The 17,097-nt window shown below is 36.8% G+C and overlaps 1 protein-coding gene across 13 annotated transcripts in view; it reads right to left on the bottom strand.

Annotated features, from left to right (window-relative positions):
- PKP4 (plakophilin 4) overlaps positions 1-17,097 on the bottom strand; it is a 235,978-nt gene that overhangs the window by 68,124 nt on the left and 150,757 nt on the right. For 9 of the 13 annotated variants that reach the window (XM_081814392.1, XM_081814393.1, XM_081814399.1 and 6 more), the window contains one exon: positions 9,270-9,304. In XM_081814392.1, coding sequence (XP_081670518.1) covers positions 9,270-9,304 — 35 coding nt within the window. Of the gene's footprint in view, positions 1-1,875; positions 2,532-7,125; positions 7,210-9,269; positions 9,305-17,097 lie in introns of those variants that run through there. The other 4 variants (XM_081814394.1, XM_081814396.1, XM_081814395.1 and 1 more) reach the window with 2 other exon arrangements.

The raw sequence follows: 17,097 nt of genomic DNA on the forward strand, positions 1-17,097 counted from the left end.
GACTTTGAAGATAAATGCTTAGGTACAATCCGCAAAATAAAAGCAGTATTGCCATGACTCTACATTACAGTTTGAATGTATTCAAATATTTTGCCTTTTGCCATAGTCCTCTACATTTTGCTATTCATTTTTCTTATTTCATTATTTCCTTTGAATGAATATCTCTATTTTTTTTCATGATTTTATCTTTTATAGCGCAACTGCCTTATGGCTAATTAGTTAGGCTGTGAAAGTGTCTGTAGCTAAGATGTGTACAGTGAAGCTACCTAGAACCTGCACAAAACAGCGATAAATGCAGAGTTCTAAACTAGCAGAAAGGCTGATGTCCGCACATTATAGGTAATTCAGCTGAAATTAGGATTCATTTAACAAAATCCCACTATGTGGAAATAAACATTAAGTAACGTCTACTGGCTGGAAACTGTCATTCATCTCATAGTGGATCATTTGTGTCATGGCTCACACTGGCAGCATGGCCAACAGCTGGCTGGCTTTAACATGTGTCACTCTGATGTACTAGTTTCATCCCCAATATGCTGAACCTTTTGTTTAAAGAATTTGTCCTTTCAGTTTTTTAAAATTAAAGTTTTCAAACATAAAGGTAGAGAGAGAAAGGGCGCCTGGGTGGCTCATTTGGATAAGCGCCCGACTCATGATTTTGGCTCAGGTCATGATCTCAGAGTCCTGGGATCAAGTCCCACATCAGGCTCCACGCTCAGCGTGGAGTCTGCTTGGGACTCTCTCTCTTTCTCTTCCCTCTAAAATAAATAAATAAATCTTAAAAAAAAGAAAACAGAAGTGTAATTAACAACCTTCCCAATTTAATAATTAACAACATTACGCCATACTTTTTATGCTCCATTTATCTTTTTCCTTTCTTCTGTTATAGAATTTTAAAACAGATCCCTCACATCAGATCATTTTGACTCTAAATACTTCCATATGTAGCTCTGTAAAATAAGGACTTCAAAAAACTACATTTATTCCATCATACCATATAATGAGTTCACAGTCAAATTTTCCTGATGTCTCAAAAATTTTTCTTCAGTTGGCTTGTATTAGTCAGGTTGAAATAAGATTTACTGATGGTGTTGGACTATGATTGTTACTTAGTACCTTAAATCTAAAAAGGGGCTCCCATGCCCTCATTTTCATTTTCTTGGCTCACTGAGGGAATCACAGCAATAAACTCAGGATGCGCCACATTCTGAATTAGCGTGTGGGTTTCTCATGGTGGCATTTATATATCTTTTAACCTCTGTGTGTCTTTTAAGCAGAAAGTTAGAGCTAAAAGCTTTCAGGTCAAACTTTTGTGGTTAGAATACTTTATGGTGTTGTGTACTTTACATCGTGTCATATTGTAACTTTTACAGTTGTTACAATGAGTCAGCCAATTCAAGTGATGGCAGTCTGGTCTTTCCATATTTTCAAGTTCACTATCAACCTCTCTCCTAATGCACACTGTAATCGCCTGGGATGGGGGTGGTTGTAGAGCTTAGAAACTATTGCTGACGCAGTCCCACGCCCAGGAATTCCAATTCAATCAGCCTAAGCTGTGGTCTGAATATTAGGAATTTAAAAACTCCCAAGGTGGTTCTAATGTGCAACCAGGATCGAAAATACAGAGGTTTCTGCATACACTGACAATTTTTGCTTGAATCATTTATTTCATTAGAGGATGCAAATTGGTGATTTTTCTAATTTTATTGTTCTTCCTACATTTATCAGCAGAAATTCCTTTGGTATATTTTAGTTATCTTAAAATAGCTATTAATGGCCAGGGTTATTTGGTTATCCTAAAATATAATCTGTACAGGACTGGCAGGATAAACTTTTAATTCTTTCCTTTAATTACCACTAATTAAATTAATTTACTTATGAGTAGGTAGTATTCTCAGACTGCAGTGTGGGATCACGTGGAATCTTCAAAGACCGCTGATGCCTGGTTCAGGCCCCAGACTTGAACAGCTCCACAGGTGATTTGAATGTACAGCAAAGATGGGAACCTCTGGAATGAGGTATTGGTACTTGAATTACCTCCAATGGCAAAAAAAAGTTTGTTTTTTGCTTGTTCTGGTAGTGGTTGTTGCATTTTTGTTGACAGAAAAATGTATGTGATCATTTTGATCCAGATATGAAAAGAAAAGAAAGACAGGAATTTTATTAAATTCTAAGATCAGGTCGATCCCCAACTTCCATAAGAACTAATCAAATGAAAGAATCGTCAGTGGTATGCTGGTCCCCGCGTAATGTTCTGATTTAACGAATATTTAAGAAGCCTTCATGGAGTATCCTTTATTTCACCAAAAGCAGAAACTTCTGGGAGTGAGGCTGCCATGGATTTCCCCTGGGGGAGATATATGGCATGAAGAAAAAAATGGGAGGACCACTTGCACCTGCATAAACAAACATTTTCACAAGATTTCTTATACCCGTTTGTTCCCCTAGAAACCCATTTCTTTTTCCCCACAGAAGCCTTTTCTGCCCACTTCCTCTACTCCATTAAGTTAGGTAGTAACTCCTAACTTTAGCCATTTAGGTAAACTACTTTTGTGAACTCCTGTGTGTATATGAATACTTTGGGATTACTTTTCTATTAATTTAACTGTTGTCAGTTAAATTCACTGCCCCGCCGCCCCAGTCATTTAACCTAAGAAGGCGGAGGAAAAGTCTCACCCCCTCCTACAAATTATTATGCATTTTTGATGGGCAATTTGACAATATTTGCTCAAAAAGCCCCCATATATACCCTTGCCCAGGCAGTTCCACTTAAAAAAATGTAATCGACAAAGACACTCAGACAGATGTACAGAGAAAACTTTTACCATGGTTTGTCAAAGAAAAAGTTGGGGAAAAATAAAATATCTACCAGTTAGGGACTGCTTACATAAATTTTCTAAACCATGGGTACTTAGCCATTTAAAAAGAGGCAGATCTTCATATACTGATACAGAAACACATGCTTGGTTTTTACTATGCTGTTAAGGAAAAAACCCAAGTCATAGGATAATGTATAATATATCCTCATTGAATTAAAAACAAAACAAACCCAAAGGGGTGTGTGGGGGGGGGGGGCTTAGTCATGAAACATTAAAAAGTTAAGAGAACCTTTGTAGTGGTGATTCAGGAAGCTACCTCACTGTAGCAGTGGTAAGAAGACTATCATGACTGTGTGGCTCAGAAGGCCTGAAATAATAAGGGAGGAAAAACTTGGCCGGTTTTCACAGAAAATCGTATCCTTCTGTTATTTAGAAGAGAAATAGGAAGGAATGAATGTATGATGAAATTTGTCATTTATACAATTTATAGCCACAATAAATCGTAACATCCAAAATCCTCAATAAAATAATGGTCCTTTATACATGATTGCTAATCTAATATCCTATTTATGAACATGTATAATATAGATTCCTCTTCTATCGCCTTTATAAATCTGGTACATTTCTACTGAGGCATAAAGTGTTCCCATTTAAGTTTGCATCTTATCTCATGATATGCTGATGCTTTTTTGTGTTGTAAATTACTTGCTCCAGATGGAGGAAAAAAGAAAGATAAATTGATTTAGGGCTATTCTCTCATTTATCTTTTATCTTCTATCTTCAGTATTTATGTTTTTTTTTTTTTTTTTTAACCCACCATAGTGGAAGAAAGTTGTGTCCATTCATTTTAGGAACAAAATGCAAAACCTAATCCCTATAAAGTCTTAAATTTTGTAGTATACACAAACTACTACTCTCAGTACATACCACACGATAATGATTTAAATGGACAGTATGTGAAAACTGTGGCACTCCAGTACATATTCCACAGTAAACGGATGTGGCACTGTGAAGTTAAATCATCTTCTCAGTTTAAAATTTGTTTTATCATAATCTTTTTCATTCCCTTTCATATTTATTACCAAATATCAACTACCTCAACTGTATGAAGTCATTAATATTTTCTCTCCTACTCATTACTTATTGTAAAAGACTGATTCAAGTCTCTTTACCCTTTAATGCCTTCTAGGTCAACCAGAAATTCCCCTTACTTTCATTCTCCTGTGTCCTTTGCTAAACTTGTTGCTTTCGGAAAGACTAATCTTTTGGCTTCTTTACTTTTTTAGGAGTAGTAATTCCCAATCAGTTATTTAACATACACTAATATCTGCTCTTATGACTATTTCTCAAGTGCAAGTGAACCTGATTCTTTGGCCTGTTGGAACAGACGGTGCACTGGGTGGGGTTCAGAAGAAGTCTCCTTCTCTTAATCTGCAGGGAAGGGGGGGTCGGGGAGGCGGTGAGGAGGGAAGGATAGGCTTCTCCTGCTGATGCCATGCTGCTCCCCGCTCCTCATTTTACACATAAGTACTAAAACTGGAAGCTGCCTAGACTATAGTAATTTTTTTTCCTGGAACAGAAAAACTGTGAAATTGCAACGTGTGGCACAATTCACTTTGCAGGATGTGGCTGGAGGATTTAAGTAACAACCAATGAACACTTTGACAAAAGGACTCAATTTGTGGTTTCAACAGCTTCTGTCTGTTAGGTAACACACACTATGTATGGTGGTGTGTTTTGTTTTGTTTTGTTTTTGTGTGTGAGTAAATTGGTGTGCTTTTTTAAAAACGAGAAGTAAGCCAGAGGTTTTTTTTTCTTTTCTTTAAAGGCTACTCTGCATAATATTTTCCATCATGAAGAATTATAATTACATGTGCATATATTTGCATGTCACTTTCTTCAGGCCTTTACCTATTATTCTATTATACAGTTTCATGATTATAGTGTTTATCTTCTATTTTACTGTCTGTGTCCTCAAATGCTACCTCAAATTTTGGCAGAACATAAGAGATTGTACAAATACATAAATTTTTAAGAGGTACAAAGATGTGAATGATGGAAAAATGGAACACTAATAAAAGAGAAAACAGGAAGGAACACTAAGACAACACTCCTTCCTCACTCTTTTTTAGCAGAACATACATAAAAAAACACAAAAATGCAAGGTTATAAGAGATGCAAGACTAGGGAAGAAACTAAGCCAAAACAGAAAATGATAAACTCTCTTTTCAAAAGACAAAAGGATGTGCATTTTATGTTTTTAGAGATTAGATATGTAATGCTGGTAAGCTAGAAAATACAGAACAATGAAGAGAGGGAGAACAGTAAAGCAAGATAACAATAAAGTATAAATGCTTCTGGGGAAGCTTCTCCTCAAGATTCCTTCTCAACCAGCCTGAGGACACAGAAATGTTTTGTAGAGTGGACGGTTCTTCCTCATGCTTTGGGAAGTCATCTCTTTGAGCACCAAACTTAAAAAGCTTTGGCTTTTTTTACTTTCCAACAGCCTACTAACCCGAATACAAAAACCAACCAAACGACTGAGGGACCTAAACAACCAACCAACCAACTCAAGCAAATGCGCAAACGGATTCTGCTGAACTGAATCATAAAGCATTGGAAATCTTTTCTGCCTAGGGCATCCTGAGCTCTTCCTTAGAAAATGACTCTGCTCTGAGTTAGCTATTTAAAACAAAATTCAGCAGCTGGTCCGTTTCTGGCATTTCAACAGAATGTACCATCCTGAAAATACCTGAGTAGGCAAGGATCTCTCCCAGGTAGTGATCAAACCACTGCCCTGCTAACAATTCACATGACTGCTCAAAAACTTTTGAAGTGCCAAGCTTTTCAAGTCAAATTTGTAATATATATATAAAGGTAGAGAAATTGTCTGCAGGAAAACTTCAAAATATTAAAGAAAATGAGGAACAATAAGAGACTTTCAATCCTAAATCTTTTCATGTAATCCTTTCTTATTTAAGAAACCAAGAAAATTGAATAAAGATGTTACTTTTGTCAAGATCTAGCTAAACACGGAGGAGACTGAAGACCTTTTAAATATATATATATATATATTTTACTTTTAAGCCACCCCTGCCCCTTATTCTGGGCAGGACTGCCAAATTCTAAAAATGAGATGATTTTTATATACTATGTTTAGTATCTCTGCATGCAATGTGGTAAAGAGAAGATAACAGTTAAAACTTTACAGAAAAGTAGCAGCAAAACTGCCATTTTATGCCATTATTTATTTACAATCAAACCTCTAAAGACATCTATAACTACTTAGAAAAAGAAACATGAAACAAATCAGATTTTACTCTTTTATGCATACAATCAAATTTCAATTTTCTACCTTTATCTTTGTAGCTTATTGCCATAGTTACAACTTAAATGTCCTAAGTATGGCTTGAAAGTAGGCAAATTTAAGAAAGCACACAAGTAACATGAATACAGTTAAAATAATAGAAAGTTGAGTAAACAGTAGTTGTGATTGCAGTGGTTGAAGATTAATGCACTCCTCTTCCCTCAAAAGAAAAATAGGGTAAGTAAATGTAACACCTGCCAGGTTTGAACAGGAGTTTGGGTTAAGAGTGTATTCCAACAAAAGCAAGGGATGAAACAGTTATATTAGGTGTGATTTACAAATGTAGCTGTGGTGAAGACAGATGAATTACTGGAGTTGTATTAAGTTGTATTGTAAATACCTAACACTAAGGTATTTAGGGAGCTACTTGGACAATATACACAGACACACATACATAATATTTTATCTATATTTAACTCATTAGTAAATCATGAAGGTGGTGGTCAAATGACTGAAGCTTATGAGTAAAAGTACCAGAGGGGAGGGAAGGGGAGGGGAGGTAGAAAGGACATCAAGGGCCCAGAGATCTCATTCTCTATTATGTGTCCTTCCTGATCTAAGTTCATTTTCTCTATATGCAAATCAACACAATTATACCCTGTGCCTGGCTGGCTTTAGGTAGTGAGAAACCACCACTTGCCTGTTTCAGCTCAGCTCAGCCAGATGTTCTCCAGCTCGGCTCTAGGCAGCACTTCTGGCTTGGCTTTATCTTCTTCCTGGTTCCAGCTAATGCTGGAAATCTCCCCCTGCCCCACCTCCCATCAGTGCTCCAGTTTAAAAACAAAACCACCTAACCCATTGTCCCCTCAGTCCTAGAAATGGTAGCAGCTGTGGGTATGACCAGTCTCTTGTGTGTTTCAGATGCTGTTAATTCTCCCAAACCTTGCAATCCACACCTGAACCATAACCTCCCATATCAAATCCCTCATATGGAATTACCTGGCATGGGCTGGGTGTTCCCCACTTGACTGATACAGCTATCAGGCTTGGGCTTAAAGAGTTCTCACCTATCAAACACAACCACTCCAACAGAAAAGGGCAATATATAGGAGATTTTAATATTTTGTAGGTAGAAAGAAATATAAATGATGATGTCAAATGAGGAAATACAAGAGGATCAACATTACATACCTAAAGGGAGGGAGAAATAATATAGTCTTTTCAGGAAAGCAACTTGGTTACACATAACAAGAGTCTTAAAAATGTTCATATACTCTAAATAATACTTTATTTCCTAAAAGTCTAGCCTAAGGTAAGTCAAAAGTACAGATATAATTTTATATACAGGGATATTTACCACAATGTTATTTATAATAGTAAAAAATTAGAAACAACCCGAATGTCCAGAAATAGGGACTATCAGTAAATATGGTATATACCTGTAGTTTTCCTTTATAGGAAATTTTGAGCGTATAGAGTTACATACCTCCACTAGACTTGAAGCACTTAAGAGGACAAGGATATTGTTTTAAACTTTGACAACTACGTGCTAGAGAACCGTTTAAGGCTCTCAAGAAATATTTCTGGAATAAATTAATGATGCACTATTAAAGATAAACTTACAGAATAATTTTATATAAGTGGTAAATTTTTGCCACAACCAAGTACCAAATGCCCTACTGTGTGCTTTGCATTTTTCTTTAAAATTTTCAAATCACTTTTTAATTGGTTTATAGTTCTGGTATTTCTCCTGAGGAATATTTCAATCAGGTGACTTTTTGTTCAGAGGATTTTCAGTGGTTCCCCATGACCTGCAGGAGAGTTCAATTTAGAGTTGTATTTACAGATCTCTATAATTTGACCCAATGTGGCTATCTAGACTTTGCGCATTTTACCATCTCTCAAACCAGTTTTAAATGTTCGGATGTGACATTTCTGTCTCTTTTGCTGTGCAGTAACTAAGCGCTCTCCAGAGCCTGGCCGCCCGTCAGTCTCTAGGCTCCAGTACCGTTTTCTCTGCAAAGCTATCTCAGAAGGAGGTTGTCCATTTACAACAGTGTTTTCCACATAATATATTTCTGGCATCTAACCACATATTATTTCATGACATGACTTTCCTTATATTAAACTATTGCTATGAGACTTATTGCTAAGTTGCTCCTCATATGTCTTTGGTCTGAATAAACACTACAATTCTTGGGAACAGCTTCTTTATAAAAGAGCAGAGTGCCTTGTATGCACTACGAATAACACCAAGATCCTGGTAACAGGTTCTGGTAAACTCAGATACCAGGCATTTGGTGATTTTTGAGTTTTAATCAAGTTCAAAGCTCATTTAAAAATTGCCAAAGTATTTAGATTTCAAGGCCCATTCTACCATTTATATATTGATGACATTGTCCTTTACATTATAAGCGCCATGGGAAGCTCAGGATCGTGTAGGTTGTGCCCATCACTGTGTGACCAGTGATGTGTACAGGACTGGGTCCATGGTGTAGGTGCTCAACAAACACTAATGAATGAACATCTACTATGAAGACATCAAATATTTGTGAAAGGGGCTTTACACCTTCCTTAATGTAATTCATCCTTTATATGAAATGAATTTGGGTAAAAAGATAAGGAGATTACATCAGAAGCTTCTGGACTATATTAGAAGCTACCATATACATTTTACATCTGGGTACATAAAGAATATGAACGCTTAAGGCAACTCTTCCCTTGAGTGTGGGAAACACTATGAAAGGAAAGACCTTGATTTATATAAATGATTAGCCAACTTTCCCAGGTGATGCAGTAACTCTTGTGAGGGCATTGCTGTACTTTCTTATGATAGAAAAGAAAATACTTAGATAATATATGCTGATATTAAAAGTGTCCAGTGATTATAACACTGATATGTTGATGTCCAATGCTTTAATTTTCTTTATAGCTGACATACACAAACCTACTTCACAATGTTCAAAACAATCAAGTAAATTAAGAACTACTTCAAAGCAAATTAGTTCAGTATTGTCACTAGTAAAGGCTCTGCTTGGCTTATTTCACCAAGAGGCAGTAAATCGAGAAAGCAGGCTATGAAACTGTTCTTGTTGTGTGTGTAAGACATAATAAGGATTTTTTTATATGATAAAAACTCATACCTGTTGATCTCCAAGGAAATGACTTCTCAGTTGAGCTAGAGAAAAGGGGGAAAAAAAAAGGAACATTTACTTCCTTTGTCATAAAATTTAACTGCGGGCCTATTTTGCACATAAACATTTAATTTTCACATTTCATTACATAAAATTATAAAAATCTCAGAATTTAAAGCTACTCTTCTAAGTGAATTTTTAGACACTATTTAACCTTCCATATCAATTTGAGACAAAACTGTATTTCTACTAGAAAATTAAGGCAAATTATAAAGTGACATAAGATTCCCCTTGCATAAGACAAATAAAATAGCATAACTATATATGATATTCATGGTACTTATGATGTATTATGTTGCTTTTTGTGATAATTAATATGAAAACTACATACACATTAAAAAGAACATCTACATTATACACAAAGTACTTATATATGTATACACTGAACACAATACATTAAAAAGGACCCAAAAGGCTGTTAAGAACTTCATTCATTTTAGCTATTTTCAAAAGAAGCCCTAGAAACTATTAATAGACACAAAAGTTAATGGGGTTAGTTTGAACTGAATTTACCTTATAAAACTTAAGTCATATAAACCTTTAAATAAAAAATATAAGGTTTGAAAATCCAGGAGAATATTTTAGCTTTACATGTCTCTAACAGAGTTTAATAAATTTAAATTTTAAGAAATTTGTGCATAAAAACATTATCGGTGCCTCCCTGTCCCCCGCCTCACACTCCCCACCCTCCAACTACAGGACAGCAGGGTGCTAAGGGGACAGTGTGGTAGAACATAGGAACAAGAGAACAAGAGGCTAGATTATCAAACATTTGCTTAATGAAGTACTTCACATAAGTTATCTCCTTTATATTATCCACAACCTTATGAATAGATACATTATCATCCTTATTTTACAGGGAAAGAAACTGGCCAAAGTCTTTGCTGTTAACCAGAACTGCTGAGATCTAAACCCAGGATGGCCTGATTCCAAAGTCAGGGCTTCTCACTACTATATATGGCAGAATGGCTTATGATCCCATTTTTGCATTAAACACGTACACATACACACATACAATATGCCTAGAAAGAAGTCTGGAAAAATAAAAACCAAAGTGTTAACAGTTATTTCTGTGGGGTATAACTAAAAGTTTTTTTCTTTTCCTTCTTAAACATTTGTACTTTTTTGAAATCAGAAAAAAAGTACATATTGGCAGATTTTTAGAGTGTTTTAAATTTAAGTAAAAGGTGTATGACTTTGGGCTTAAGGAAACACTATAAAATAAAGGACTTGGAACAGAGAAGGGAAAATGCTTTGAGTGCTATAGTTCTACGATTTTAAGTTCTTGTTACCCCCTGATATTTCCCCAGTCCATTAAGTGGTTAATGAAACTCCAGATTCTGTAAGAACTCCCTAAACTTCAGCTTTGTGCCTGAGTGAACTGCCTTTACTTTGTCAGAGGCAAAGCAGTTTACATTCCAGGACCTTGAACTAGCTGCAAGCAGGGGGGCAGGCTCCTGGTGAATGGAGTCAATCAGTTAATGCAAATTTTTGGCACTCTGCTGATGTTCCTTTATCTGAGGCACTCCTGATTTCAGAAGGGACTGATGGGACAGGAAAAGATGCCAACTTGGTCAAATATCAGTAAGGGCACATTTGTCGTCTTGCTCTTGAGGGTGGGTTATCATATTCTGCAACTCCAAGAGTGGTTCCCTACACTGAATCAACTTCTCTTGAATCTGTTTTTATTTCATTCTATCATCTAAATTAGTTTTCTAAATACTGAGGTTGATATTACCCAACTGTGATCCTATCAAAATGTTCATCTGGTCTGCCAATATTAAAATATGTGATAAATTAAACTGCCATCTAGAAATGTTTAATATACCTCAAGTTTCATGGGAATATCATGAAAATTATCTTCTGAGTTTGAAACTTACATAAACTTTAATGAAATACCTTTACAAGAGTTTTTGTTCTCATAATTATAGATCACAGGATATAATTCATGTTAATTGCTCAAACTGGGCAAAGGTTGTGGCTATTTTGCTCATCTTTTTATGTCAAGTGCCTGCCATACTGCCTCACACATAGCAGATGCTTAATATATGTTGTTGCAACAAACTGTAGAAGTAATAGAGTTGTTTTTTTTTTACATTTTTAAAAAAGATTTTTTAAATTTATTATTTATTTATTTGAGAGACAGAGAGAAAGAGCAAGAGCGGGATAGAGGGGCAGAGGAAGAGGGACAAGCAGACTCCCTGCCAAGCAGGGCTACATCCCAGGACCCTGAGATCAAGACCTGAGCTGCAGGCAGACACTTAACTGACTGAGCGACCCAGGCACCATAATAGAGTTTTTAATTGTTCTGAATGGTCAGGTATATATAAAATACCAGTTATTACTTTGCTCAAGCAGGTCAACTTATTCTCCTCCATTCTAGGTAGGAAATTCCAGTAGCCTCAATTAGGTTGCATTTTTATTGCCGATAAGGCCTTTAAGGTCATCAAAATACATGATCTCACTGATATGTGGAATTTAAGAAACAAAACAGAGGATCACAGGGGAAGAGAGGAGAAAACAAAACAAGACAAAAATCAGAGAGGGAGACAAACCATAAGAGACTCTTAATCATAGGAAATGAACTGAGGGTTGCTGGAGGGGAGGGGGTGAGGGGAAGGGGTAGTTGGGTGATGGACATCAAGGAGGGCACGTGATGTAATGAGCACTGGGCATTATACAAGACTGATGAATCATGACTTCTACCTCTGAAACTAATATTATATGTTAATTATTTGAATTTAAATAAAAAAATAAGCCATTCCTAGATGAAGGCAATGGAAACCTCAGTTAATATTTTTCGCTACTCTATTTTAGGTAAAAGATAAAAAATCATCAGGAAAATAAGCTAATATTAGGATTAAAAATAAGCAAAAAGTTCCACGGTATTTTTTGAAGACTATATATTCAGCCCAATTACTTCACACTAATCTTATAAGTTCTGTGTTATAACTGGTCAAGACATGTTATTCAGAACAGTCTATTTTCTTTTGAAGCACTCATTTTAAATGATTCTTAAATTGTTCACTACTCTGGGATTTGGGGGATTAGACAATAAACATGTGCAATTTTGAAATGCTGTTATGTCACTGAATGTAACCTGCTTTTATCAGAACAATTAGAGGCAGCTCCATACTAGAAATAGGCTTATACTCGCCTTCTTCCCTTCCTCTCTCCAACCCTCTAATCCTAGAAACATTTCCCCAACTTTTATTGACTGTCTACAATGTGTCTATAGGCGCTGTGCCCACAAATGATTCCATCCCATTCCCTTTCACTTCTTATCTGAAGATGCCAAGTAGCTTGTGTTCTAGGAGCTTTCGCTGGAATGTAAAACACATTTTAAAATACGAGAACTGAATCACCCACGATAACTTCGTTTCAGTAGAAAGATGCATTCACAATTTCTAATGACTTAATTATCAACAACCTTCTAGAATGAAATCCATTCATTAGTTTGGGACTGTCGAGTCACACAGTGAACAACAATTAAAAGCAAGTTCATCAGCAAATTAATATATTAATGCGAACAATATTAGTTTTAAAGAAGACACCATACCTTCATCACAATGTTACATAAATATTTGTAGTAAACCACTGTAAAATTCTACACACTTCTGAAATTAAATGTTTTATTTTTCATCTCACACATAAGTGGAGGCAAAAATATGTTTGCTAGACATGTATGGCTGTGCAGTGTCTTCAAAACCCTTATTTTGGGACTGTCCCACAAGGCAGAGAATGCGCCTGCTCATACTGCTCTACGGGGAGGGCGGGCCAGTGAGTGAGGGTCTGTAGGAAGCCACGCGAGGGGGTGGCAGTGGTATAGCGGGGGGCATCTACAGTGGACCCAGCAGTGGCAGTGGGCACTGTTCCTGGACATGCTCACTCAGAATCAGGTTCTCTGGCCTTCCTAGAGATTCCACCAAGATGATACCAAAAAGCTTTTAGTAAGTTCCTGTGGTGCTTACACAAGCCAGAGAGGATTCCATTTGCAACCAAAAGCCCTGACTGATGTTATCATCAAACCAAGTGTTATGACTGAAAACAAATACAAACAGGCCCTCTGAAAAGAGCCCAAACCTCAGTCTTTAACTCTAGAGCTGTACTTCCAAGTGCAGACTGGATATAACACGCTTTGTATTCAACATAATGAAACTCTTTCCCCCGCAAACCAACTCCCAGGTAATCATGACCACCTAGTCACTCAAACTGAAGAACATGGAATCATTTTATTGTTTTCCACCCACCAGTGTGGCAAGCTCCATGAGGGCAGCAAAGTCGGCCTCATTCACAGCTGTACCTCCAGAAACTAAGGCAGTACCTGGCCCACGGCAGTCACTTAAAACATACACCTTTTGAATTCATCCCTACTACCACACAGTTCAGGCCTTCATCTTCTCAGTGTCTTTTTGGCTGGATCATCCTTTTAGACTCTCCTAACTTGTTTTCCTGGCTTTGATTTCTCACCCTTTCAGGCTCTCTTTCCTGCTGCCGCTACAGTGATTTTTCAAACCTCTGGATCTGACATCATTCTCGTGATGCTAATGCGTAAGAGATCCACAGAGGATACAATTCAAACATCTTAGTATGCCCAGGCAGCCCTCTGCCACCCGGTTCCTTCTAGTCTGCCCTTTTCCACACAAACCTACACTCTAGGCACTTCTAATTACTTGCAGTTCCCTCACATGCCATGTTGCTTCAGGCTGCCAATGTTATTTGGGGATAGAATCTGTAGAAACAGTCTGGAAACTCTTTCCGAATTACACAAATTCTAGAATGGCATATGCAGGTACCCTGTTACAATATTTATGTTATATACCCATGAAATTGAACACTCCAATATTACGTTCACTCTGTATCACTTGGGAATAATTTTGAAAAATGGTCTACTTAAGTCTGTCCCCAATTTCCTTCCGATTTACTGTGTCTGATGTGGGCTAGCTTGCGTTAGTGGGCACTACAGGTAAGCGGTAGTGGAGGGGGCAGTGGAGAGTTTGATGAAGCCACGTGGTAATGTTACTCTCTCCTTTCCCTCCTTCTCCTAGACCTAGGTGGGGTTCTTTCTATTAGTAGTAGGTGCAGGCTACTACCATTACTCTCCTACAAGACAAACTGAATTGAACAGAACCCAAGAGTTATTTCTCTGTTGAAAAGAAAACCAGGCCACAGCCTGAGACTAGAACATAGTCAAATTGTAAAACTTAACTGCTTTGTTTTATTGAAAAAAAAAAAATCTCTGTATTAACAGTGAAGGGAACCATCAAAAAAACAAAACGGCAGCCTACTGAAAGGAAGGAGATTATCTGCAAGTGATATCTATCTGCTAAGAGGTTAATATGCAAAATATAGAGAGAACATACACAACTCAACTCCAAAAACCTCCCAAATAATCTGATTAAAAATGGGCAGAGAACCTGAATAGACATTTTTCCAAAGAAGACATACAGATGGCCAACAGACATGTGAAAAGATGTTCAACATCACTAGTCATCAGGGAAATGCAAAATAAAACCACAATCAGATATCACCCTCCATCTACCAGAATGGCTAGAATAAAAAAAAAGACAAGAAATAACAAGTGTTGGTGAAGATGTGGAGAAGTGACCCTCATGAACTGTTGGTGGGAATGTAAACTGGTATAGCCATTGTGGAAAACAGGATGGAGGTTCCTCAAAAAATTAATAGAACATACATATGATTCAGTAATTCCACTCCTGGATATTTACCCAAAGAAAATGAAAACACTAATTTGAAAACATATATGTACCCCTATATTTACTGCAGCATTATTTACAATAGTCAAATTATGAAAGTAGCCCAAGTACCCATCGAGAGATGAATGGATAAAGAAAATGTAAAAAGGAATATTACTCAGCCATAAGAAAAAAAGGAGAGAGAGAGCTTAACATTTGTGACAACATGGATGGACCTAGAGAGTATTATGCTAAGTGAAATAAGTCTGAGAAAGACAAATACCATATGATTTCACTTATATGTGGAATCTAAAAAAACAAAACAGAAACAAACAAAAAGCAGAAACAGACCCATAAATTTGAAGAACAAACTGATGGTTGCCAGAGGGGATGGCGGTGGGGGATTGGCAAAATGGGAGAAGGGGAATAGAAAAAAAAAAAATCACTGCATTAAGAAATTTTATATGCACACGTACATATATGTGTATATAGAGAACCCTCATTAATAGTTCAAAAATTAAGCATAGTCACCAAACTATGACCAACTTCTTGAGGGTAAAGATTGTGTCTTAATTCTGTGTTTATCAACTAGCATTGAGTAGGATGGTAAATAATTGATAGCTGATCTTAATCTTAACTCTTTGTTCTTTTCAAGGTAATTCTTATGTAAATTTTAGAAACTGTTTCATTCTATGGAGTCAGATTCCCTCCCCCCGCTTGATTTGGCTCTTTCTGTATCTTAAAGAGGTTTATTGTACATATAACATGAGTCCAATTAATAAAATATTTGCTGATTATCTACTGAGTGCCAGACATTATTAGAGGCTTGGTTGTAATAGTGAGAAGACACAAAGTCCATGTCTTCCAGTGCTTCCAACTGTCTTATAAATACTCATTACAGTACTTGTGTGACACCCCCATTGGATCACATGCCCAAAGGCAAGAAGGTGTTAAGAGGCTTTTGGGAGGCTGTTCTTAAAGCCAGAAACCTTAAGAGAGGACTCTGATGAGCCCAGCAGTGTTTGATGGAAGAAACATTCACATATCTATAACAACCCAAAGTGTGAAACATTTGTCTTAAAACAAAAAAGAAGATCTAGCTCTCCTTCTACTCACCTATCAAGAGGCAGTAAGTTAGTATTGGGACCACTCAGGTAGAAATTTGAACACAAAGGCTCCAGTGGGAGAGATACGCAGCAGTGGGAAATGTATTGCCATATTCTAGAGTTCGCTTCAATTCCCACAGCTCAAAAATTGTGAGGGCTGGGAATCAGCCAGTTTGGGAGACCACCAACATAATATTCGACATATCCAAGTAAAACGAACATCTTTCCCCTCTGTGTTATGACAATGTCTTCAAATGGTTGCTTAAACCATCCCAATTTAGGAGCATTACATGATCTATTTATATCACTATTACAACATATTCTTTCACAATGTTTTTAAAATGATTCTTAGGTGATCTTCCTTTGCTGAACAGAGGTAATTAACAGATGAACACTCATTAATCATATGTTCATTAACTATTTTTACTATTAGTTTTACTATTTTGAGTTCTGACAGGAAGTTCTGAGTTCCATACAAAAGTTCTGTATTTCTTTTTTTTTTTTTTTTTTAAAGATTCTATTTATTTATTTGAGAGAGAGAATGAGAGACAGAGAGCATGAGAGGGAAGAGGGTCAGAGCGAGAGGCAGACCCCCCGCCGAGCAGGGAGCCTGATGCGGGACTCGATCCCGGGACTCCAGGATCATGACCTGAGCCGAAGGCAGTTGCTTAACCAACTGAGCCACCCAGGCGCCCCAAAAGTTCTGTATTTCTTCTGCACATCTTAACTCCTCAAGAACTACCATATGTTTACAGATAAAATCTCAGTAGCTCAAATAAATTTCAAACTGCATTTCTCTTTTTCTACCAACTCCTTACTGTCTTATTTCCAATTTGTGATTTGCCTATTTTAAAAAGTACCTTTCAACTCTTTCACTTATTAGGTAGGCTTTATTATTCTATTAATTGGAGTTATTCTATTAGAAAGTGTGTAAGTCTTTTGGATTCTAAATCCATTGTGAAAACTTCTGGTGAC

Source organism: Leptonychotes weddellii, chromosome 3 (assembly GCF_054177405.1).
Source record: "Leptonychotes weddellii isolate Sample4059 chromosome 3, ASM5417740v2, whole genome shotgun sequence".
NCBI lineage: Eukaryota > Metazoa > Chordata > Mammalia > Carnivora > Phocidae > Leptonychotes > Leptonychotes weddellii.